The 26,621-nt window shown below is 49.6% G+C and overlaps 1 protein-coding gene across 1 annotated transcript in view; it reads left to right on the forward strand.

Moving 5' to 3' along the window:
* LOC140200991 (F-BAR and double SH3 domains protein 1-like) overlaps window positions 1-26,621 on the forward strand; it is a 69,147-nt gene that overhangs the window by 14,962 nt on the left and 27,564 nt on the right. Inside the window, exons 5-14 of the mRNA XM_072264628.1 lie at window positions 2,217-2,290; window positions 4,836-4,980; window positions 9,142-9,278; window positions 11,359-11,422; window positions 12,832-12,960; window positions 16,710-16,832; window positions 17,289-17,384; window positions 17,928-18,047; window positions 18,735-18,839; window positions 25,911-26,066. Of these exons, the coding sequence (XP_072120729.1) occupies window positions 2,217-2,290; window positions 4,836-4,980; window positions 9,142-9,278; window positions 11,359-11,422; window positions 12,832-12,960; window positions 16,710-16,832; window positions 17,289-17,384; window positions 17,928-18,047; window positions 18,735-18,839; window positions 25,911-26,066 (1,149 nt within the window). The remainder of the gene's footprint in view (window positions 1-2,216; window positions 2,291-4,835; window positions 4,981-9,141; window positions 9,279-11,358; window positions 11,423-12,831; window positions 12,961-16,709; window positions 16,833-17,288; window positions 17,385-17,927; window positions 18,048-18,734; window positions 18,840-25,910; window positions 26,067-26,621) is intronic.

Below are 26,621 nucleotides of genomic sequence, written 5' to 3' on the forward strand. Positions count from 1 at the left end.
CCTGATAAAGCCTCAGCATTATATCTTTGTTTTATATTCTCGTCCTCTTGACATGAACGCTAACATTGCATTTGCCTTCCTCACCACAGACTCAACCTGTAAATTAACCTTTAGGGAATCCTGTACAAGGACTCCCAAGTCCCTTTGCACCTCAGTTTTTCTGTATTTTCTCTCCATTTAGAAAATAGCCTGTGTTTTTATTTCTTCAACCAAAGTGCGTGGCCACACACTTCCCAACACAGTATTCCATCTGCCACCTTGCCCATCCTCAGAATGAGGTTTATTGTCACCGGGATTTGTCGTGAAATTCCTTAACTTAGCAGCAGCAGTTCAATGCAATACATATTAATAGAGAAAGAAAAATAAATAAGTAATTCAATAACATTAAGTATTTATGTATATTAAATAGTGCAAAAACAGAAGTGATATACTTTTAAAAAGTGGGGTGGTGTTTATGGATTCGATCTGTCTTGGGGACCTTGTGCAGCCTCCGTGCTTTCTCAAAGCTAAATGCCCCTTCATCTATCTTCATATCAAACACAGACCTTCAGGTTTTCTTTCAAGTTGTAGCCCGTTGAAGATCCTTTCCCTCCCAGGGATGGGGCCTTTGGTGCTTCTGTTGGTGTTTCTGTAGCTCTGGGTGGGTTTTTAACACGATGATCTTACCCAACCCTCCTCTTTACACAACCGGGCTTTAGACCATCCATGGCGGAGTTATCTGTACCTCTCATAACTTTATAAACCTCTGTAAGGTCACCCCTCGGCCTCTGTGGCCTCAGTATGAATAAACATAGCCTGTCCAACCCTACTTTCCACCACATGCCTCCATCTCAGGCAACAAGCCAGGGACAGAACTGACTCAATCAGTTTATGCAAGATTGCTTAATGTCACAAGTGTAAAGGAGAACGAAATAGTTGTTACTCTGGATCACAAAAAAACAACACAATAAGATAATGAACACAATAATAATTTAAAAAATTACAGTTAGTATAAATAGGCATCCGTTAGTCTCGTCAGACCATGGATTTCTCGCCTTGGAAGGTTTCCAGGGCGCAGGCCTGGCAAGGTTGTATGGAAGACCAGCAGTTGCCCATGCTGCAGGTCTCCCCTCTCCACGACACCGATGTTGTCCAAGGGAAGGGCATTAGGACCCACACAGCTTGGCACCAGTGTCGTCGCAGAGCAATGTGTGGTTAAGTGCCTTGCTCAAGGACACAACACGTTCCCTCGGCTGGGGCTCGAACTCACGACCTTCAGATCACTAGACAGACGCCTTAACCACTTGGCCACGCGCCAACACATTAGTATAACTACATAAGAGATTATACTCCTAGATTGTTTGTGTGCCCACAGAGTGACATGAGGTACAGGAGTGTCCGTACGTAAGGTGACTGACAGGAAATGATAAAGTAGTGGTGGTTGGGGGTGTGGAGGGGTGGGTTAGTGGGTGGAGGTGTTGATCAGCCTTACTGCTTGGGGAAAGTAACTGTTTTTGAGTCTGGTGGTCCCGGGGGGATGTTATGTAGCCTCCTCCCTGATGGGAGTGGGACAAGCAGTCCGTGAGCAGAGTGGGTGGGATCCTTCATGATGTTACTGGGCCTTTTCCAGCACCTTTCTGTAGATACAGTATGCCCTTCACAGAGGTTAGATGGGTGCGAGTGATGCATTGGGTGGTTTTGACCAGCTGTTGGAGAGCTCTCCTGTCTGCCACAGCGCAGTTTCCATCCCAATCAGTGATGCATCTTGTCAAACAGATCCTGGTGTAAGGGTAGGGGAGTGCAGACAGCAGAATGCACAGCACCCAAAGGTGGGATCATGAAATTAAAATAAACTAGTAGTGCAAACAGAGAGCTAACTAGTGAGGTTCACTGTCCATTCAGCAATATGATGGCGGAGGGGAAGGAGCTCTTCCTGAAACATTGATTGTGGGTCTTCAGGCTCCCGTACCTCCTCCCTGATGGTAGCAATGAGAAGAGGGCATGTCCTGGGTGATGGGGGTCCTGAATGATGGATACTGTACTGCCTTTTTTTGGTTAGACTCGGTTTATCTCTGTACGGTAAGGTCCTGGTGGTCTGATGTTTGGGACTGAGTTTTCAGCCTGAGGGTTGGGGTGAGTTTTCAGGCCAGGCTTTCTCTCAGTTGTTGGGGTGGTTGAGTCTGGGGGAATCTGTCCTCCCGGGATCGTTCCCCTCTGACCAGACCCTTTCTCTACAGGCCCTGCAGAGACTGGCGGCTCAGTACCTGAAGAAGGACTCGAGCAGAGGGAAGGCAGATGCCACTGACAGCAGGTACGTCTATGGCCTGGAGCTGCCCTCACCTACAGACTACTGACCCCCTCTTCCTCCCTCTCCCCCATAGACACCCCCCCCACAGACCCCAGCCCCACTCCAATGTCCACAGGTGATCTCCACAGCAACGGCAGAACGGGATGCATGGAAAATCAGTACCTCATGTCAGTCAATAAACTGACTGTGTCTACACCATCTCCATCTCACTGACCAACACACACAAAGGGGCTCTGGGCCTGTACTCACTGGAGTTCAGAAACATGAGGGGGGAGTCTCATTGAAACCGACTGAATATTGAAAGGACTCAATAGAGTGGATGTGGAGAGGATGTTTCCTATAGTGGAGCAGTCTAGGACCAGAGGGCACAGCCTCAGAATAGAGAGATGTCCCTTTAGAATAGAGATGAGGAGGAATTTCCTTAACCAGAGAGTGGTGAGTCTGTGGAATTCATTGCCACAGACAGCTGTGGAGACAAATTAATTTGATACATTTAAAGTGGAGATTGATAGGTTCTTGATTAGTCAGGGTGTCAAAGGTTACAGAGAAAAGGCAGGAGAATGGGGTTTGGGAGGGATAATAAATCAGCCATGATGGAATGCTGGAGCAGACGATGGGCTGAATGGCCTCATTCTGCTCTGGTCTAAAAGGCTGGAAGAACTCCTCAGATCAGGCAGCATCTTTGGAGATGAATGAACGATTGAAGCTTCAGACTGAGACCTTCTTCAGGACTGGAGAGGTAGGGGGAAGGAGCCAGCAAGAGATGGTGGGGGAAAGCTGGCAGGTGATGGGTGAGACCAGGAGAGGGAGAAGGTGGGTGGGTGGGGAATGAGATGAGGTGAGAAGCTGGGAGGTGAAAGGTGGACGAGGTAAAGAGCCGAAGAAAGAATCTTAATAATAAAGAAGTGAACCAGAGGAGAAAGGGAAGGAGGGGAACCAGAAGGAAGTGATGGGCAGCTGAGGAGAGAAGACAAGATGTGAGAGTGGAACCAGAATGGGAAGAGGGAGAAACTACCAGAACTTGGAGAAATTGTTTTTATTTTTCTGAAGGTGGCATTGTCAAATACGAGAGGGCATGGGTTGAAGGTGAGGAGGGGAAATTTAATTTGAGATGTTCAGAACAAGTTTTGTTTACACGGAGAGTGGTGGGCGTCCGGTTGGTGTGGGTTAGACCCATGAACGTGCAGGGAATGGGCTGTGCACGGGCAGAAAGGATCATTGTGATGTGAACGTAGATATGATGGGCCCGTACCTGTATCCGCACTCTGCTGTCGTTAGTCCTGTCATGTGTTGGTTGAGTTCATGTGGAGAAAGTTTCTCACCACCTCCCCACCCCACCAAATGGTCATATTGTCTTGCCTTACAATCAGCATCCCTCCTCGGTTCAACAAAAGACCATACCAGAATTAGGCTATTCAGCCCATCGAGTCTGCTCTGCCATTCCATCATGGCTGATTTATTATCCCTCTCAACCCCATTCTCCTGCCTTTTCCCCCCTTCTCCCCCCACCACCCTGCTGGAAGTTTTGATGTCCTGACTAATCAAGAACCTATCACCCTCTGCTTTAAATATACTTAATGACTTAGCCTCCACAGCCATCTGTGGCATTGAGTTCCACAGGTTCACCATCCTCTAGCTAAAGAAATTGCTCCACATCTGAATTCTAAACGGACGTCCCTTTATTCCGAGGCTGTACCCACTGGTCCTAGACTCCCCGACTATAGGAAACATCCTCGCCACATCCACTCTATCTGTGCCCACTGGTCCTAGACTCCCCCCACTATAGGATACATCCTCTCCACATCCACTCTATCTGTGTGCTCTGGTCCTATGCTCCCCCACTATAGGAAACATCCTCTCCACATCCAGTCTATCCGTGCCCTCTGGTCCTAGACTCCCCCACTATAGGAAACATCCTCTCCACACCCACTTTATCTGTGTCCTCTGGTCCTAGACTCCCCCACTATAGGAAATATCCTCTCCACATCCAGTCTATCTGTGTCCTCTGGTCCTAGACTCCCCCCACTATAGGAAACATCCTCTCCACATCCAGTCTATCTAGTCTTTTCAATATTCGATAGGTTTCAATGAGACCCCCCTCCCATTCTTCTAATCTCCATAAACTCCAATGAGTACAGGCCCAGGACCATCAAACGCTCCTCATGTGTTAACTCTTTCATTCCTGGATCATTCTCATGACGCTCCAGCCTTGGAGAGTTAAACTTCAGGAAGGGCTGGAAAGTGAAGGGGGTTTCAGTTGAGCTGCGCAGGAGGGAACTCCATTCTGGAAGTTGGGGTGCCCAGGATGAGAACCTTAAATCACAGACTGCCACCCCTGGGCACATCTGGAAGTGAAAAGACCCCCCCCCCCCTTTTGGGAGGGTAGTGGGAAGGGCAGTTGTGAGTTTATAACTGTGGATTGCATAGCTGCGGGGAGCATGCGAGCAGGAAGACACAGTTGGAGTGCTGGGATAGGGTTGACAGATGGATGGTCGAATGGCCTCGTGCTGTCCTGGTGTTGGGCTCAATGGTTATCTGCATCTTCCAGGTCCACGTTTACCGCCTGGCGGTCCACCATCGAGGCCACCGCCCAGCTTGGGCAAGCGCATGCCATGTCTGCAGAAACCTACCGGACAGTCAGCACTGAGGCGGGCAAGACTGGGCGCTTGGCCAAGGACGTCAGGCTGAAGAAGGTGAGCAGTCTGCAGGGACCAGGACAAGGGGGCTGTCCACAGTGTCTGCCCCACCCTAGAGAGCTAGGCCTGGACAGTGTGAGGCCACTCAGCCCCTTATAGTTCAGAATTAGGCCATTCAGCCCATCAGGTCTACTCCACCATTCTATCATGGCTGATTTATTATTCCTCTCAACCCCATTCTCCTGCCTTTTCCCTATAACGTTTGATGCCCTTGTTAATCAAGAACCTATCAACCTCCACTTTAAATACACCCAATGACTTGGCCTCCACAGCCACCTGTGGCAATGAATTCCACAGATTCACCACTCTCTGTCCTGCTTGGATCTGTCCTCTCTTCTTCCTTCTTCCTTCTCCCTTCTCCCATCGGGCAAAAGATACAAAAGCCTGAAAGCACGTCCCACCAGGCCCAAGGGCAGCTTCTACCCCACTGTTATCAGTGAAAGCATGTCCCACCAGGCCCAAGGGCAGCTTCTACCCCACTGTTATCAGTGAAAGCATGTCCCACCAGGCCCAAGGACAGTTTCTACCCCACTGTATTCAGACTGTTGAAAGCACATCCCACCAGGCCCAAGGGCAGCTTCTACCCCACTGTTATCAGTGAAAGCATGTCCCACCAGGCCCAAGGACAGTTTCTACCCCACTGTTATCAGTGAAAGCATGTCCCACCAGGCCCAAGGGCAGCTTCTACCCCACTGTTATCAGTGAAAGCATGTCCCACCAGGCCCAAGGGCAGCTTCTACCCCACTGTTATCAGTGAAAGCACATCCCACCAGGCCCAAGGACAGTTTCTACCCCACTGTATTCAGACTGTTGAAAGCACGTCCCACCAGGCCCAAGGGCAGCTTCTACCCCACTGTTATCAGTGAAAGCATGTCCCACCAGGCCCAAGGACAGTTTCTACCCCACTGTTATCAGTGAAAGCATGTCCCACCAGGCCCAAGGACAGTTTCTACCTCACTGTTATCAGTGAAAGCACGTCCCACCAGGCCCAAGGACAGTTTCTACCCCACTGTTTTCAGACTGTTGACTGGTTCCCTAGTATGATAAAATGGATTCTTGACCTCGCAATCTATCTTGTTTTCACCTTGCACTTTATTGTTCAGCTGTACTGCACTTTCTCTGTAACTGTGACAGTGTACTGCATTCTGCTGCACTGTGTAATGATCTGATCTGTATGAACAGTGTTTGTGTCCATCGTATCGGGTGACGACAGGAACCCTGTGCGGGGAAGTTTATGAAGTGGAAAAGCCGTTGTGCTGGGGCAGCTCCACTCTCTCAAACTCGGAAGTCCACGTCCAGTGGTGTGAGTAGTCGTCACAAACCTGGTTGCAGTGGATGAGCACGACTCTTTCTGTGCCTCGTCATCCCCTCACGCTTCACGGAGCGTTGCAGAACCACCTACCTGACCGTTGGATCTCATCAGCCAGCCCACCGGCACTGACTTTGCCAGCTAGGACGGGCGCGTCCCGATCTCACCGGGGTACAAAACCTGCCGGCTCTCCTCACCCGACTCATGCTCAGCAACCGTTCTCCTGTCTCATGACAAGGATCAATCTCCCTCTGCCTCCTGTTGAGGAAGAGGTCCCAAGAGTCACCACCCCTGCGAGAAGTAATAAAGCTTTTCCATCGGAGGGAATTAGGCCATTCAGCCCATCAAATCTGCTCCACCATTCCACCACAACTGATTTACTTTCCCATTCAATTCCAGTCTCCTGTCTTCACTCTGTAATCTTTGACACTCTTACTAATCAAGCCCGTGCTTTAAATAAAATCAATTACGTGGCCTCCACTCCCCTTCCTTGGGTGGGTGAGCACATATTTTTGAAGGGTAACCCCTGGTTGTAAGGTCTCCTGGAGGAGGGGTGAGTGATCCACACTCACTCAGATTGTCCAGTGCATTCAGGTGGTGTGAGGTAAACAGGAGGCTTTGAAGGGCAGCACAGTAACACAGGGGCGAGCGTAATAATGGTTTACAGCGCTGGTGACCAGGTCCAGTTGCTGTCGCTGTCTGTAAAGCGTTTGGATTATTTTCACTGTCTGTAAGGAGTTTGTATGTTCTCCCTGTGCCTGCATGGGCTCCCTCCCACATCTCAAAGATGTAGAGTGTAGACATTCTGGGAGTACGCTGGTACTTTCAGGCTGTGTACAGCACATCCGTGGACTGTGTTGGTTCTCGGTGCAAATGACACATTTTGCTTTATGTTTCGAGGTACATGTGACAAATAAAGTTAAACTTTATCTGAAATCTAATCTCAAAACTAGCAACGCAGAATAAAGAGCAAGACAGAGAAAGTGCAGTGCAGTTAGACAAGATCATAACGAGGTAGACTGGGAGGAAACGCCTTATCCAAAATCACTCTATCACCTTCCCTCAGCACCCAGTGTTTCAGCAAAATCCCTCACAGGCTTTTCCAGCGAATATAGACCCAGACGACCCAGCAGATGCAGGTATCTGGCCGGCTCCCAATGCATTAACATCCTCAGGAAGGAAGTCGGTCCTGTCCATGGTGACCATCAAGACCATCCACGTTCCCCAGTCGATATTCAGTAATGTTATAGAGCATAGATGAGCACTGGCCCTTCGGTCCACAAAGTTGTGTTGGCCTTTTAACCTACTGTAAGATCAATCGAACCCTCCCTCCCACACAAACCTCCATTTTTCCATCATACATCTAAGAGTCTTTTAAAAAATACCATAAGACATAGGAACCAAACCAGACCATTCAGCCCATCGAGTCTGCTCCGTCATTCGATCATGGCTGATCCCTTTTTCCCCTCCTCAGCACCACTCCCCGGCCTTCTCCCCGTAACCTTTGATGCCATGTCCAATCAAGAACCTATCAATCTCTGCCTTAAATACACTCAGCGACCTGGCCTCCACAGCTGCCTGTGGCTACAAATTCCACAAATTCACTACCCTTTGGCTGAAGAAATTTCTCCGCATCTCTGTTTTGAAAGGGCGCCCCTCTATCCTGAGGCTGTGCCCTCTTGTCCTAGACTTTCCCACCATGGGAAACATCCTTTCCACATCCTTTTAAAAAATTTTCTCTCTCTTTCTCTCTCTCTTTTTATACGAGGGGTGATTAATAAGTTCGTGGCCTAATGTAGAAGGAGTCAATTTTAGAAAACCTAGCACGTTTATTTTTCAACATAGTCCCCTCCTACATTTACACACTTAGTCCAGCGGTCGTGAAGCATACGGATCTTGGACCTCCAGAAAGTATCCACAGCAGGGGTGATTGATAGGTTCGTGGCCTGAGGTAGAAGGAGATGGGTTATACAGCTCTCATCACATGCACATGCAGTTCAACACTGAGTCATTATGCAGAAAGTTTGAACTTAATAACTCATCAGGGGTGATTGATAAGTTCATGGCCTAAGGTAGAATGAGATGAGTTATTAACTTTAAACTTTCTGCATAATGACTCAGTGTTGAACTGCATGTGCATGTAACGAGAGCTGTATAACTCATCTCCTTCTACCTCAGGCCACGCACTATCAATCACCCCCTGCTGTCGACACTTTCTGGAGGTCCAAGATCCGTATGCTCCACAACTGCTGGACTGTGTGTGTAAATGCTAGATTTTCTAAAATTGACTCCTTCTACCTTAGGCCATGAACTTATCAATCACCCCTGGAACGTGTATGTATGTATATTTATATGTGTGTGTGTGTATATAATTAAGTTAAATAATTAATTCAAAACGAGAGGGGGAAATAGTGATGAGATGTCCATGGGTTCTTGTCCCTTCAGAAATCTGATGGAGGGGAAGAAGTTGTTGCTGAATTGTTGAGTCCCTGATGGTACGATGAGAAGAGGGCATGTCCTTGGTGATGGGGGTCCTTAATGCCTCTTGGGGCATCGACTTTTGAAGGTGTACTGGATGCTGGTGAAGCCAGTGCCATGATGGAGCTGACTGACTTCACAATTTTCTGCAGCTTATGTCAATCCTGTGCAGTGTCCCCCGACCGTACCAGATGGTGATGCAGACCGTTAGAATGCTCTCCGTGGTCATCCGGGTAAATTTGCTGGTCTTTGGTCTCCTTGCGAATCCCCCTTCTAAAGGGTCCCGATGCAGCTGCCCCCATTGACTTCTCCACCTGCTGGTGCAGGACGGGGCGAGATTAACCGCTGCTCTCCCTGTCCTCTCTCCACAGTGCTCAGAGCAGCTGCTCCAAGTCCAGGCAGAACTGACCGAGGCTGTGAAGGAGCTCAACAAGGCGAAGAAACGATACGCACAGCGACAGCGAGTAGCTGAGATGGCGCAGGAGAAGGCGGCCGAGGCTGAGGCCAAGTAGGGGTCGGAGCCAGGAGTGGGCAGTTGTCCCAGACTGGGAACTGATGCCTCCCCAAAGGGACTGAATCTTTGTAGAGATTCAGACTCTGGTGCTCACTCCACACCATCCCATCACACACTCCTGGGGTCAGACACAGAGTGAAACTCCCTCCACACTGTCCCATCACACTCTCCCGGGTTCAGACACAGAGTGAAACTCCCTCCACACTGTCCCATCACACACTCCCGAGGTCAGACACAGAGTGAAGCTCCCTCCACACTGTCCCATCACACACTCCTGGGGTCAGACACAGAGTGAAACTCCCTCCACACTGTCCCATCACACTCTCCCGGGTTCAGACACAGAGTGAAACTCCCTCCACACTGTCCCATCACACTCTCCCGGGTTCAGACACAGAGTGAAACTCCCTCCACACTGTCCCATCACACTCTCCCGGGTTCAGACACAGAGTGAAGCTTCCTCCATACTGTCCCATCACACACTCCCGAGGTCAGACACAGAGTGAAGCTCCCTTTACAGTGTCCCATCACACACTCCTGGGGTCAGGCATACTGGAGAGTGAAGCTCTGTCCACACTATCTAATCACACACTCCCATAAGACATAGGAGCAGAATTAGGCCATTCAGCCCATCGAGTCTGCTCTGCCATTCCATCATGTCTGATCTGGATCCCACTCAACCCCATACACCTGTCTTCTCACCATATCCACTGGTACCCTGTCCAATCGGGACACTATCAACTTCCGCTTTATGTATGCCCACGGAGTTGACCTCTACTGCAGTTGCTGGCAGAACATTCCACAGATTCACCACTCTCTCTGCCTATGTAAAAAAAATTCCTCTTTACCTCTGTTCTAAAGGGTCACCCGTCTAGTTCTGAATACACCAACAGACGAAACATTCCCTCCACATCCACCCTATCTAGTCCTTTTAACATTTGATAGTTTTCAATGAGATCCCCTCCGGCATTCTTCTAAATTCCAGTGAGTACAGGCCCAAAGCTGCCAAATGCTCCTCATATGTTAACCCCTTCATTCCCGGGGTCATCCTCGTGAACCTCCTCTGGATTCTTTGCAATGACAACACATCCCTTCTGAGATATGGGGCCCAAAACTGTTGACAATACTCCAAGTGCGGCCTGACTAGTGTTTTATAAAGCCTCAGCATTCTCTCCTTGCTTTTATATTCTATTCCCCTTGAAATAAATGCCAACATTGCATTTGCCTTCTTTACCACAGACTCAACCTGCAAATTAACCTTCTGGGAGTCTTGCACGAGGACTCCCAAGTCCCTCTGCACCTCTGATGTTTGAACCTTCTCCCCATTTAGATAATAGTCCACAGTATTGTTCCTTTTACCAAATTGCATTGTCATACATTTCCCAACACTGTATTCCATCTGACACTTCTTTGCCCATTCTTCCAAGTTGTCTACGTCCTGCCGCAATCGCATTGCTTCCTCAGCACTACTGACCCCTCCACCAAATTTTGGATCATCCACAAAGCCATCAATTCCATGATCGAAATCATTGACAAACAATGTGAAAAGTAATGGTCCCAATACTGATCCCTGAGGAACATCACTAGTGACCGGCAGCCTTTTATTCCCACTCGCTGCCTCCTCTCTGTCCAGCATTCTGCTATCCACGCCAGCATCGTTTCTGTAATGCCATAGGGTTTGATCTTGTTAAGCTGCCTCGTGTGTGCTTGCCAAACGTCACTGTCTCCCTGCCTGCTGCATGGGTTGGTAGCACTGACACGTCATGGCGGTGAGCCTGTAACTGCCGTGATTGATTTCAGACCTGCACCTTCACTATGACCTGTCGCTGGGTGGCTGATAGAAGCTCCCTGCCAGTGCAGGTAGGCTCAGGGGCCGTAGTTGCCTGCCTGGTGCTGGTTTCTGCGGGATGGGTGGAGGAGGGGAATCTGTCATCCTGTGGGTACTGGCTGTTGCTGAGCAAATGACTAGTGAGAGGCTTCCTCTGCGTTGGGCAACAAACAGCAGCTGTGTTGGGGCAACAGAACCGAGGTCTGCCCGTACGAGGAAGATTAGCAACATGTTTTCATCTCCTTGTAGGTCAAAGAAGAGCGAATTTGGGATATTCCATTCTAAGACCAGCCTGCAGAAGCTCAGTGTGAAGGTAAAGAGGCTACTCGGCCCATCGATCGAATGACAGCTCTCCGACAGACTATACAATCGATCCCAGTTCCCAACTTCCTTCCTACCTTCCTGTGATTTTCCACATTAGACAGCACGGTGACTTGGCGCTTAGCGCGATGATATCACAGTGCGGGATATGGGAGTTCGTAGTTCAATTCCTGCGTCCTTTGTAAGTTTGTACATTGCTTCCCGTGAGCGCGTGCATTTCCCCAGTGTGCCCAGGCTTCTCCCCACAGTCCAAAGACGTACCATTTAGTGGATTAGTTGGTCATCGTACATTGTCCAAGAGAGGGTCAGAGTGGGAAATTGAAAAAGAGGGAAGGAAAATGGGGAAACATTACTGGAATGTGGAACAAATGAACAAACATTGTATGTTTATTCATTTCCATAGATGCTCCTGACCCAGTGAGTTCCTCCAGCATTTTGTGTTTCTTGCTCCTTTCAATGCCGAATGCCTCCCTTAAATCCTCTCCTAATCTTCCCTGTTGTACGAACGTTGGAGACCGCAGGCCCAGTCCATCCATCACTCCTCGTGACATCCCTTTCCCTGTTGTACGAACGTTGGAGACCGCAGGCCCAGTCCATCCATCGCTCCTCATCTGACATCCCCACTATTTCATGCACCACTCTGGTGAATCTTGACCAGGCTCCCTCTGTGACAAGTCCATTCTGTCTTCGGTAAGGAGACCAAAACTATCTAAGATGTCCAGGTTTCCATATACCTGCTAAAATATCTTCTCTCAAATTCTCTGCCAATACAGACCCATTTACTGTTTGCTTTGTGAGTTGCTGACTGCCCCGAATGTTGGCCTTCAGTGACCCAGGTTCCTCTGAGCAGCAACATTACCCTGGTCTCTCACATTGTCCCACTGTGCTCTGCCGGCTCACCCACCCTGCTCGGTCTTGTCTCTGAACACCTTTCTGTAAGTTCATTGGTAATCTCATTGCCAATTAAACTCACACCCTCCTCAGTCTCGGAAACGTTGCATTCAGAACAGACCATGGAACAGTACAGGCCCTTCAGCCCCGATGTTGTGCTGACCTTTGAACCTACTGTAAGATCAATCTAATGCTTCCCTCCCACATGACCCTCCATTTTCTCTCATCCACTTGCCCATCTAAGAGTCCATGCGGGCACCACTCTCTGTGTAAATAAAATTACCTCTGACGTCCTCTTTAAACACATCACATCCAGTTGTTCCCCCTCATCAATCCTCTCAGTCACATGTTCAAGAACTGCAGTAGATTAGGTCAGCCCAGTTTCAAGTCTCCACAACTGTAGCTGCAGTCCCTGAACCCAACACTGTTGCATGAAGTCCGCACCTCTCCCTTTTGCCACACTTGGATGGCAGCTGAAGGGCATGGCTAACTCTGTGTTCTGGTTTAAAGCTGTCCTCCCGGCTGCTGGAGTGTAACCAACGTGTAACTGAAGCTCGGAACGAGTACCTGCTGACCCTGGCTGCAGTAACAGCACATCAGGACCATTACCTCCAGAGCGACCTGCCCCAGATCCTGAAGGTACTGATAAATCACAGAACATTGGACCATTACCTGCAGAGTGACCTGCCCCAGATCCTGAAGGTACTGATAGAACATTGGACCATTACCTCCAGAGCGACCTGCCCCAGATCCTGAAGGTACTAATAGAACATTGGACCATTACTTCCAGAGCGACCTGCCCCAGATCCTGAAGGTACTAATAGAACACAGAACATTGGACCATTACCTCCAGAGCGACCTGCCCCAGATCCTGAAGGTACTGATAAATCATAGAACATTGGACCATTACCTCCAGAGCGACCTGCCCCAGATCCTGAAGGTACCAATAGAACATAAAACATTGGACCAATACCTCCAGAGCGACCTGCCCCAGATCCTGAAGGTACAAATAGAACATAGAACATTGGACCATTACCTCCAGAGCGACCTGCCCCAGATCCTGAAGGTACAAATAGAACATTGGACAATTACCTCCAGAGCGACCTGCCCCAGATCCTGAAGGTACTGATAAATCACAGAACATTGGACCATTACCTCCAGAGTGACCTGCCCCAGATCCTGAAGGTACCAATAGAACATAAAACATTGGACCAATACCTCCAGAGCGACCTGCCCCAGATCCTGAAGGTACAAATAGAACATTGGACAATTACCTCCAGAGCGACCTGCCCCAGATCCTGAAGGTACAAATAGAACATAGAACATTGGACCATTACCTCCAGAGCGACCTGCCCCAGATCCTGAAGGTACCAATAGAACATAAAACATTGGACCAATACCTCCAGAGCGACCTGCCCCAGATCCTGAAGGTACAAATAGAACATTGGACAATTACCTCCAGAGCGACCTGCCCCAGATCCTGAAGGTACTGATAAATCACAGAACATTGGACCATTACCTCCAGAGCGACCTGCCCCAGATCCTGAAGGTACTGATAAATCATAGAACATTGGACCATTACCTCCAGAGCGACCTGCCCCAGATCCTGAAGGTACCAATAGAACATAAAACATTGGACCAATACCTCCAGAGCGACCTGCCCCAGATCCTGAAGGTACAAATAGAACATAGAACATTGGACCATTACCTCCAGAGCGACCTGCCCCAGATCCTGAAGGTACAAATAGAACATTGGACAATTACCTCCAGAGCGACCTGCCCCAAATCCTGAACGTACTGATAAATCACAGAACATTGGACCATTACCTCCAGAGCGACCTGCCCCAAATCCTGAAGGTACTGATAAACCGTAGAACATTGGACCATTACCTCCAAAGCGACCTGCCCCAGATCCTGAAGGTACAAATAGAACATTGGACCACTACCTCCAGAGTGACCTGCTCCAGATCTTGAAGGTACTAATAGAACATAGAATGTATAACACAGAACCATTATCTCTGGACTTGGCTTCCCCAGATCCTGAATGTACCCAGAGAACAGAGAATATAGAAGAGTACAGTACAGGTCCTTCGGCCAACAATGTACTAACCTTTCAACCTACTCTAGGATCAATCTAACCCTTCCCTTCTAAAATAAACCTCAATTTTTCTATCATCCCTGTGCCTCATTAAGAATGACTTAAATGCCCCTTGTGTATCCGTCCCTACCACCAACCCAGGAGCACATTTCATGCAGCCAGCACTCCCAAAGTGGAAAACCTACCTCCTACATCCCCTGTAGTTTTCACCAAACACTTTATAACTAGAATCAGGTTTAATATACTTGCATATGATATACAGTATATATATATATAATTTATTGCATATGATATACAGTATATATATAATTTATTGCACATGATATACTATATATATATGAATAAATTTTACTCTTTTTATATTGTATATAAGCAAATATATATTGCTGAAAGAGAGGGGAAAAAAATATTGAGGTAGTGTTGATGGGTTCACTGTCCTTTCAGAAATCTGTTGGCGGAGAGGAAGAAGGTGTTCCTGAATCATTCCCCCAAGCCATTAGCCCCTTCAATTCCCAGAGTCTAGTCTGACACCATCCCACACAGACACAGACAGACACACGTCTGAACACCACTCCACCCCCTTTGCAATTTTTGCTCATTTCTTTCTGAATTCCTGCTAAAACATTGTTTACATTTACATCATTTATTATTAAACTGTAATTTGTCCTTTACTGTGCCTATTGTCTTATTTATTAAGTATTGTACTGTCTTGCACTGTTGTGGGCACTTTATGTAGTCCCGTGTAGGCCTGAAGTCTAGTGTAGTTTTGTGTTGTTTCATGTAGCACCATGGTCCTGGAGAAACGTTGTTTCGTTTTTACTGTGTACTGCACCGGCAGTTTGTGGTCGAAATGACAATAAAAGTGACGACTTGAGTGTGTGCTTCAGGCTTCTGTACCTCCTTCCTGATGGCAGCAACGAGAAGACAGCATGTCCATGATGGTGGGGATCCTTAATGCTGGATGCTGTCTTTCTGAGACATCGCCTTTTGAAAGTCTCCATGATGCTGGGGAGGCCAGTGTCCATGATGGAGCTGGCTGAGTTTACGATTTTCTGCAGCTTTTTCTGATCCTGTGCAGTGAAATACAACATCGTGTATTAGCCATTTCACCCTGGGGGAAAAAGTCCATTAGACAAAGGAGCAGAATGAGGCCATTCAGCCCATCGAATCTGCTCCATCATTTGATCATGGCTGATTTATTTTCCCTCTGAACCACATTTTCCTGCCTTCTCTCCATAACCTTTGATGGCCTTACTAATCAAGAAAGTATTAACCCCTGGAGAAGAGAGAATGTCCGGGGTGGGTGATTATGCTGGCTGCTTTACCGAGGCAGCAGGAGGTGTGGGCAGAGTCCATGGAGGGGAGGCTAGTTTCTGTGATGTGCTGAGCTGTGTCCACAACTCTCTGCGGTCTTAGACAGACTAGTTGCTGTGCATGTGGGTAGGTCGTAGATGGCTGGTGCAGAGTTAGCCAAGCTGAAGTTCTATGCCATATCTTTCTTTGCCAACTGTACATTGCTTGCAAAATGAAAAGGACTAAGTCCTCTCTGAAGTATGTGGGGTGCCATGGCAGCGAGGACATGTCCAGCACAGCATTGTGGGCCGAATGGCCTGCATTGTGCTGTAGGGTTTCTGTGTTTCTATGTCAGGTGATTACAGCCTCAGCAATCATGGTTTATGACTGTTGTGTGTTCTCCCTGTGACCACTTGGGTTTCCTCCGGGTGCTCTGGCTTTGGGATTCCTGATTGTTCACTGTCATTACCGATACACAAGGGCAAAGGAAAATGAAATGATTGTTTCTCTGGATCCAATGCAGCACAAAAAAACACAGAAACCAATAATTAAGAAGATACAATAAATATAAATACATAAGATAACATACACATTGATTGTATGTCCATAAAGTGACACTAGGCACAGGAGTGTCTGTACATAAGGTGACTGACAGGAAATGATAAAGTAGTGGTGGTTGAGGGTGTGGAGGGGTGGGTTAGTGGGTGGGGGTGTTGATCAGCCTCGGTGCTTGGGGAAAGTCACTGTCTTTGAGTCTGGTGATCCTGCTGTGGATGCTACGTAGCCTCCCCGATGGGAGTGGGACACACACACTGATGGGGTGTGGGAGTGCTGCATCTGTAGAAAATGGTGAGGGTCGAGGAGGATGTGAGGAGTTTCTCTGGCCGCCTGTGGGGGTGGAGGTTCTGCTGCGTTTTTCTGGCCTTAGCGTATAAATGGTTGAGTTCAGTGCGGAACAACCTGGACAAGGATTTGTGAAGCTATCTTCTTTTCCCAGACCCTCGATGGTGACATGTACGAGAGATTGCAGGAGTTCCTCGCCCTGGTCAGCAAGGCAGAAATGGACACTTCTCAGATGGGACAGGAGTGCTTCCAGAAGGTCCTAGAGTCCTCCAGGAAGGTCATCTAGTATTTTATTTGTGGGTCTGTGCTTTTCTGATGTAACCTGTGGAGCTCTGGTGGGAGGGAAGTGAGGATTTAGTGCACTCTGCCTGTGCAAGCCCTTTGAAGGAGCTGCCTGGTGTCTCTCTCGATGAGCCAGAAAGGCCTGTAACTCCAGTCCAAACTAAATTAAACTAAAGTTGAGATATGAATATATACTCTCCAGTTCTGCTCGATGTTGTCATGACAAAACGCCACAGGGCTCTCTGTCTCCTTCCCGTACACTGACTCATTGTCACTCCAGGTAGGGTCCACTGCGGCGGGGTTGCCCACAAACTAGTCGGTGGAATTTGAGCAGAATCAATAAATTACCTTCCAATACACCACGGGAGAAGAGGCTGGAGCCTGAGAGGGGGATGATTCAGGAGGCTGTGTGAAGCTGGTGGGATTGATCTGTGCCTCTGCCTCACTACAGGTTTCGCGGGAGACCGATATCCGCTTGTTCCTCCAGGAAAATTCCATCTTCACTGAGGCCTCGACATTCACCTTTCAACCTCTGGGATCGGACAAGGTGAATCCCACCACAGTCCCTGACATCCCAAAGACTTGAGAACCCCATCCCCCCCTCTCCCCCCCTCTCCCCCCCTCTCCCCCCCTCTCCCCCCCTCTCCCCCCCTCTCCCCCCCTCTCCCCCCCTCTCCCCCCCCTCTCCCCCCCTCTCCCCCCCTCTCCCCCCCTCTCCCCCTCTCCCCCCTCTCACCTCCTCCCCCCTCCTCCCCCCTCTCTCCCCCCTCCCCACCCCCTCCCCCTCACCCCCCCTCCCTCTTCCCCTCTCACCCTCCTTCTCTCCCACCCTCCTCTTCCCCCTTCACACGCCCTCCCCTCTCACATCCCACTCTCTCCCTCCCCCACCTTCCCCTGACTCACCCAACCCGCCCTTTCTTCCCCCTCCCTCCCCTCCAACCCCCTACCCCACCTCTCCCCGACCCCCTACCCTCCTCCCTCCCCCTTCTCCCTTTCCTAGCACCCCCCACCCCGGTTTGGAGGAAGGGGGTGGAGTGGAGCACTGGTGTGCCCTGCCAGTCACTGACTGGCTCCCTTTGTGCCCGCACAGGTTTGTCATCTGGTGTTGGAAGTGGGCATCAAAGGCGGAGAGACGGGCCTGGAGAAGGAGGCCCGGAAATGGGCAACGAAACTGGCCAATCAGCACAAGGTCGTGGCCCACGGAGACCGGGTTAGTGAACGATCCCTCGGAGCATACCGCGATGAACCTGCCCGGGTGCCCCATATCTCCACCCTGGTCTCTCAGCCCTGCTGGGCCCATCCTGGTAACAATCTGCCAATGGAACATGGAACAGGCCAGCACTGTACAGACAGTCTTGTACCGACCCTTACACCTACAATCGGAACCCTTCCCTCCCACATAACCTCCATTTTTCTATCATCTATGTCTCTCATATGACCCCAATGTATCTCCTCCAGCGCACCCCAGCAGTACATTCCACCCACCCCCAACTTTCTGTGTAAAGGAAGATGTGTGAGATCAGAAGGCGTCTTTACAGAGATATGGACAGCCGATGTTTTGGGTTGAGACCCTTCACTGAGATCCATCAGAAATGCTGACTGTCCATTGTCCCTGTAGACGCTGCCTGACCCCCAGTGTTTCGTGTTGCTCCACACGCTGAGTAACTCTGCCATCTCCTCTCACATTTCACACCCACCTACAACCACAACAGCAAAACAAGCCTCTGTCCTCTCTCCCCTCCCCACACCACAGACAGGGCAGGACGGTTCCCAAATCTCTGCGTCTGCACTATCTGCTTTGAACTTTACACTGCAGACGTGCGCCGTGTGCCCCCGGTCTCCGGTCCAACCGCCTGGCATCTCCCTGCCGGCCTGACCTGCTGTACGGTCTTGCCAGGTTTTACAGAGCTTGCTGTGCCGCAGCCAGCAGCTGTCCGAGGAAGAAGCGGCCGGACTCGAGCTGAAGATGGAGGAGGTCAGGGAGAGCATCAGGAAAGCAGAGGTGAGCGGTCAGGGAGGCCAGCAGCTCTTTATGGGCATCGCTGGACGTGTGGCAAAGGACGCCGGATCTGAAGTGAGACTGTGAGTGACGAGGGGGATGCTTGAAGGTTTGGTGGGGTGGGGGATGAACAGGCTTTGTGTGTGGATCAGTATGTGGCAGGTGTAATAGCACTTAGTATGACACTGTTAAAGCTTGTGTCCCCGGTCAGAGAGACCCTGCGGCCCCCCGGGGAGTCGGAGCTCGGTCGGAGAGACCCCGCGGCCCCCCAGGGAGTCGGAGCTCAGTCCGAGAGACCCCGCGGCCCCCCGGGGAGTCGGAGCTCGGTTGGAGAGACCCCACCGCCCCCCGGGGAGTCAGAGTTCGGTCGGAGAGACCCCACCGCCCCCCGGGGAGTCGGAGTTCGGTCAGAGAGACCCCGCGGCCCCCCGGGGAGTCGGAGCTGGGTCCGAGAGACCCCGCGACCCCCCGGGGAGTCGGAGCTCGGTCGGAGAGACCCCACCGCCCCCCCGGGGAGTCAGAGTTCGGTCGGAGAGACCCCACCGCCCCCCGGGGAGTCGGAGTTCAGTCAGAGAGACCCTGCGGCCCCCCGGGGAGTCGGAGTTCGGTCGGAGAGACCCCACCGGCCCCCGGGGAGTCGGAGTTCGGTCCGAGAGACCCCGCAGCCCCCCGGGGAGTCGGAGCTCGGTCCGAGAGACCCTGCGGCCCCCCGGAGAATCGGAGTTCGGTCGGAGGGACCCCGCGGTTCCCTGGGGAGTCGGAGTTCGGTCGGAGGGACCCCGCGGCTCCCCGGGGAGTCGGAGTTCGGTCAGAGAGACCCCGGGGAGTCGGAGTTCGGTGAGAGAGACCCCACGGCCCCCCCGGGGAGTTGGAGCTCGGTCAGAGAGACCCCGCGGCCCCCCTGGGGAGTCGGAGCTCGGTCAGAGAGACCCCGCAGCCCCCCGGGGAGTCGGAGCTCGGTGGGAGAGTCCTCGGGGAGTCGGAGTTCGGTGAGAGAGACCCTGCAGCCCCTCAGGGAGTCGGTGTGCCAAGTTCAAAGCTGCCCTTTCTGTAAGCAAGTTCGTTTGTTCTTTCCCATGACCATGTGGGTTTCTCCAGGCGCCCCAGTGTCCAAAGACACGCCGGTTAGTAGGTTAATTGGTCACTGGTCTGCCTCAATGACTAATGTCCAGTGGCACTTACATCCGTGAAGTGTTTTGGGAGACTGGTGATGAAACTTATCAAACACTGCCTGGGAGCTGACTTGGATCCAATCCAATTTGCCTAACTGAGTAACAGATCCGCAGCAGATGCCATCTCATTGGCCCTCCACACAACCCTGGAACATCTGGACAGCAAAGATGCAAACATCAGGATGCTCTTTATTGACTACAGCTCAGCATTCAATACCATCACCCCCTCAAAACCAATCACTAAGCTTCCAGACCTTGTCCTCAATACCTCCTCATGCAGTTGGATCCTCGATTTGCTCATGTCTAGATCCCAGTCAGTTCAGAGTGGCAACAACATTTCCACGATCTCCATCATCACAGCTATTTATCCCCCTGCTCTTCTCACTTTACGCCTTTGACTGTGTGGCTAAGCACAGTTCCAACACCCCTTACAAGTTTGCTGACGACACCACTGTTGGGGGCTGAATCAAAGGTGGTAATGAATCAGCGTACAGGAAGGAGATTGAAATCTGGCTGAGTGGTGTCATAACAACAACCTCTCACTCAATGTCGGCAAGACCAAGGAACTGATTGTAGGCTTCAGGAGAGGGAAATCAGGGTCCACCAGCCAGTACTCAACAGAGGATGAAAGGTGGAGAAGATCAGTAACTTTAAATTCCAGGGTGTCACTATCTCAGAAGACCTGTCCTGGACTCATCATATAAATGCAATAGCAAAGAAAGCACGACAGACCCTCTCCTTCCTTCAGAGGCTTCGGAAGTTCTTCATGGCATCTTCTGTAGATGTGTGGTGGACAGTGTATTGACCAGCTACATCACGGCCTCTTATGGAAACCCGAAAGCCTTTGAACAGAAAATCCTACGAAAGATCGTGGATTGGCCCAGTACATCATGGGTAAAGCCCTCCCAACCATTGAGCACATCTACAGGAAACACTGTCGGAGGAAAGCAGCATCCATCATCAGATGCCAAGCTCTGTTCTCACTGCTGACTTGAAATAGAAGGGACAAGAGCCTCAGGACTCCCACTGCCAGGTTCAAGAGCAGTTACTACCCTTCAAACATCAGGCTCTTCAACAAAAGAGGATAACTACACTCACTTGCCCAACCTTTGAGATGTTCCCACAACCAATGATAGCACTTTAAGGACTCTTTATCTCGTTATCTCATGTTCTTGTTCTTTATTGCTATTTAAGCCAATAAAAAGTATTCACCCCCTTTGGAATTTTTCATGTTTTATTGTTTTACAGCATTGAATCACAGTGGATTTAATTTGGCCTTTTTTGACATTGATCAACAGAAAAAGACTCTTTCGTGTCAAAGTGAAAACAGATCTCTACAAAGTGATCGAAATTAATTACAATTACTAAACACAAAATAATTGATTGCATAAGTATTCACCCCCTTCAAGTCAGTGTTTAGTAGATGCACCTTTGGCAGCAATTACAGCCTCAAGTCTGTGTGGATCGGTCTCTATCAGCTTTTCTCCCCCTTCTTCTTTACAAAACTGCTCAAGCTCTGTCAGATTGCAGGGGGATTCCGAGTGAACAGCCCTTTTCAAGTCCAGCCACAAATTCTCAATTGGATTGAGGTCTGGACTCTGACTTGGCCACTCCAGGACATTAGCTTTGTTGTTTTTAAGCTATTCCTGTGTAGCTTTGGCTTTATGCCTGGGGTCATTGTCCTGCTGGAAAACAAAACAAATCTTCTCCCAAGTCAGTTCCCTTGCATATTGCATCAGGTTTTCCTCCAGGACTTCCCTGTATTTTTCACAAGCCTTCCAGGGCCTGCTGCGGTGAAGCATCCCCACAGCATGATGCAACCACCACCATGCTTCAAGGTAGGGATGGTGTGGTGTGTTTTTGATGATGTGCGGTGTTTGGCCAAAAAGCTCAGTTTTGGTTTCATCAGATCATAGAACTTTCCAGCTGACTTCAGAGTCTCCCACATACCTTCTGGCAGACTGGCTGAGATTTCATGAGAGTTTTTTCAACAGTGGCTTTCTCTTTGCCACTCTCCCATAAAGCTGTGACTGGTGAAGCACCCGGGCAACAGTTGTATGCGCAGTCTCTCCCATCTCGACCACTAAAGCTTGTAACTCCTCCGGAGTTGTCATAGGTCTCTTGGTGGCCTCTCTCACTAGTCCCCTTCTTGCACAGTCACTCAGTTTTTGAGGACGGCCTGCTCTGGGCAGATTTACAGCTGTGCCATATTCTTTCCACTTGATGGTTGACTTAACTGTGCTCCAAGGGATACTCAGTGACTTAGAAATTTCCTTGTATCCAGCTCCTGACTTGTATTTTTCAGTAACTTTTCATGGAGTTGCTTGGAGTGTTCTTTTGTCCTCATGGTGTAGTTTTTACCAGGATACTGGCTCACCAGCAGTTGGACCTTCCAGATACAAGAGTATTATTACTACAACCTTGACTGCACACAGGCGATCTCCATTTAACTAATTATGTGACTTCTAAAACCAAATGGCTGCAGCAGCGATGATTTGGTGTGTCATATTAAAGGGGTTGAATACTCATACAATTTTGTGCTTTATATTCAATGTTAAAAAGCAATAAAACATGAAAACTTCCAAGGAGGGTGAATATCTTTTTAATAGCAACTGTATACATTTTATTTACATTTGCAGGTTCCCTACTGCACTCCAGTTGATCTTTCATTGAACTATAGATTTAAAAATATCTGTTTTATATATATTTTTTTTCTCTATAGATTTGCTGCATTTGCTTACAGGAGCAAATCTCAGGCTTGTTTCTGGTGACAGATGTGTACAGTCATTATAACATTTACTCCGAACTTTGTAAGTTCTCCTGTGGTTAGGCTAGTGTTCGACAGGTGGGTTGCTGGGTGCTGCGACTTGTTGAGGTGGGGGGGGGGGGGTCAGTAAATAATGTGTGGAATGGCGGGGTCCCACACTGTGTAAATAATGTGTGGAATGGGGGGGTCCCACACTGTGTAAATAATGTGTGGAATGGGGGGGTCCCACACTGTGTAAATAATGTGTGGAATGGGGGGGTCCCACACTGTGTAAATAATGTGTGGAATGGGGGGGTCCCACACTGTGTAAATAATGTGTGGAATGGGGGGGTCCCACACTGTGTAAATAATGTGTGGAATGGGGGGGTCACACTGTGTAAATAATGTGTGAAATGGGGGGGTGTCACACTGTGTAAATAATGTGTGGAATGGGGGGGTCCCTCACTGTGTAAATAATGTGTGGAATGGCGGGGTCCCACACTGTGTAAATAATGTGGGGAATGGGAGGGGTCCCACACTGTGTAAATAATGTGTGGAATGGGGGGGTCCCACACTGTGTAAATAATGTGTGCAATGGGGGGTCTCATACTGTGTAAATAATGTGTGGAATGGGGGGGTTCCACACTGTGTAAATGTGTGGAATGGGGGGGTCCCACACTGTGTAAATAATGTGTGGAATGGGGGGGTCTCATACTGTGTAAATAATGTGTGGAATTGGGGGGTCTCACACTGTAAATAATGTGTGGAATGGGGGGGTGTCACACTGTGTAAATAATGTGGGGAAAGGGGGGTCTCATACTGTGTAAATAATGTGTGGAATTGGGGGGCCTCACACTGTGTAAATAATGTGGGGAATGGGAGGGGTCCCACACTGTGTAAATAATGTGTGGAATGGGGGGGTGTCACACTGTGTAAATAATGTGGGGAATGGGAGGGGTCCCACACTGTGTAAATAATGTGTGGAATGGGGGGGTGTCACACTGTGTAAATAATGTGTGGAATGGGGGGTGTGTCACACTGTGTAAATAATGTGTGGAATGGGGGGGTCCCACACTGTGTAAATAATGTGTGCAATGGGGGGTCTCATACTGTGTAAATAATGTGTGGAATGGGGGGGGTCCCACACTGTGTAAATAATGTGTGGAATGGGGGGGGTCCAACACTGTGTAAATAATGTGTGGAATGGGGGGGTCCCACACTGTATAAATAATGTATGGAATGGGGGGGTGTCATACTGTGTAAATAATGTGTGGAATGGGGGGGTCTCACACTGTGTAAATAATGTGTGGAATGGGGGGGTGTCACACTGTAAATAATGTGGGGAATGGGGGGGTCACACTGTGTAAATAATATGTGGAATGGGGGGTTTCATACTGTGTAAATAATGTGGGGAATGGGGGGGTCACACTGTGTAAATAATATGTGGAATGGGGGGTTTCATACTGTGTAAATAATGTGTGGAATGGGGGGGTCCCACACTGTGTGAATAATGTGTGGAATGGGGGGGGTCCCACACTGTGTAAATAATGTGTGGAATGGGGGGGGTCCCACACTGTGTAAATAATGTGTGGAATGGGGGGGGTCCAACACTGTGTAAATAATGTGTGGAATGGGGGGGTCCCACACTGTATAAATAATGTGTGGAATGGGGGGGTGTCACACTGTGTAAATAATGTGGGGAATGGGGGGGGTCCCACACTGTGTAAATAATGTGGGGAATGGGAGGGGTGCCACACTGTGTAAATAATGTGGGGAATGGGGGGAGTCCCACACTGTGTAAATAATGTGTGGAATGGGGGGTCCAACACTGTGTGAATAATGTGTGGAATGGGGGGGTCTCATACTGTGTAAATAATGTGTGGAATGGGGGGGTCCCACACTGTGTAAATAATGTGGGGAATGGGAGGGGTCCCACACTGTGTAAATAATGTGTGGAATGGGGGGTCTCACACTGTGTAAATAATGTGTGGAATGGGGGGGTCCCACACTGTGTAAATAATGTGTGGAATGGGAGGGGTCCCACACTGTATAAATAATGTGGGGAATGGGGGGAGTCCCACACTGTGTAAATAATGTGTGGAATGGGGGGTCCAACACTGTGTGAATAATGTGTGGAATGGGGGGGTCTCATACTGTGTAAATAATGTGTGGAATTGGGGGGTCTTACACTGTGTAAATAATGTGTGGAATGGGGGGGTGTCACACTGTGTAAATAATGTGGGGAAAGGGGGGTCTCATACTGTGTAAATAATGTGTGGAATTGGGGGGCCTCACACTGTGTAAATAATGTGGGGAATGGGAGGGGTCCCACACTGTGTAAATAATGTGTGGAATGGGGGGGGTGTCACACTGTGTAAATAATGTGTGGAATGGGGGGGTCCCACACTGTGTAAATAATGTGTGCAATGGGGGGTCTCATACTGTGTAAATAATGTGTGGAATGGGGGGGGTCCCACACTGTGTAAATAATGTGTGGAATGGGGGGGTGTCACACTGTAAATAATGTGGGGAATGGGGGGGTCACACTGTGTAAATAATATGTGGAATGGGGGGTTTCATACTGTGTAAATAATGTGTGGAATGGGGGGGTCTCATACTGTGTAAATAATGTGTGGAATGGGGGGGTCCCACACTGTGTAAATAATGTGGGGAATGGGGGGGTCTCACACTGTGTAAATAATGTGGGGAATGGGGGGTCCCACACTGTGTGAATAATGTGTGGAATGGGGGGGTCTCACACTGTGTAAATAATGTGTGGAATGGGGGGGTGTCACACTGTAAATAATGTGTGGAATGGGGGGGTCACACTGTGTAAATAATATGTGGAATGGGGGGTTTCATACTGTGTAAATAATGTGGGGAATGGGGGGTCCCACACTGTGTGAATAATGTGTGGAATGTGGGGGGGTTCCACACTGTGTAAATAATATGTGGAATGGGGGGGGTCCCACCATGTGTAAATAATGTGTGGAATGGGGGGGGGTCCCACACTGTGTAAATAATTTAGGGAATGGGGGGGGAGGTCACCCATTTTGCAAACTAAGCAGTGACGTGGTGAGCTTGTGGGTGTTGTTATGGGTCCCATGTTAATCTGCGCTGGGCGTGTGTGACCCTGGGTCTGATGTGTCTGGGCAGGTGAGCAAGCGGAAGGCGGTGGCGAGGTTGGCGTTGCTGCGAACGGCGGGTTTGGAGGTGGACGTCTGGGTCAGTAGCACCATGTCGCAGGCGCAGGAGGAGCTGGAGCGCGAAAGAAGGCTGAGCGAGGCCCGTGTCTCCAACGGAGGCCCCGAGGTGAGAGACCTCTCCCTCCAAACACACTCCTGTGGACCCTACTCACTGACCCCCCCCCCCCCACCCTGACACCACACCACCTCTCTGCCATTGTCGCAGCGCCCATCGCATGAGCAGACAGAATCAGCGTGGTACCTTCAGGCTTTAGCTCTTTGAGGCTTCAGTCTGAGAAAGCAAAGCAAAGAAAAGCTGAAGTTATTTTATATCTGTAATGGCGACAGGCCCGATAGTGAAATGCTCCTCTTCCAGGATGTGAGAAGGCAGAGAGACCTCCAGTGTCCCTGACAACTACAACTGTGAGAAGTGCATTCAGCTGCAGCTTCTGACATTCCGCGTTAAGGAAGTGGAGCTGGAACTGGATGAACTCCGGATCATTTGGGAAGCTGAAAGGGAGAGAGATGGAACATATAGAGAGGTAGTTACATCCAAGGTGCAGGACACAGGAATCTGGGTGACAGTCAGGAAGGGGAAAGGGGTTAAGGAGACAGTGCAGAGTACCCCTGTGGCCATCCCCCTCAACAACAGGTTTCGGCACTGTCGGGGTGAGGGGGGAGG

The sequence above is a fragment of the Mobula birostris genome, chromosome 7 (genome assembly GCF_030028105.1).
Source record: "Mobula birostris isolate sMobBir1 chromosome 7, sMobBir1.hap1, whole genome shotgun sequence".
Lineage (NCBI taxonomy): Eukaryota > Metazoa > Chordata > Chondrichthyes > Myliobatiformes > Myliobatidae > Mobula > Mobula birostris.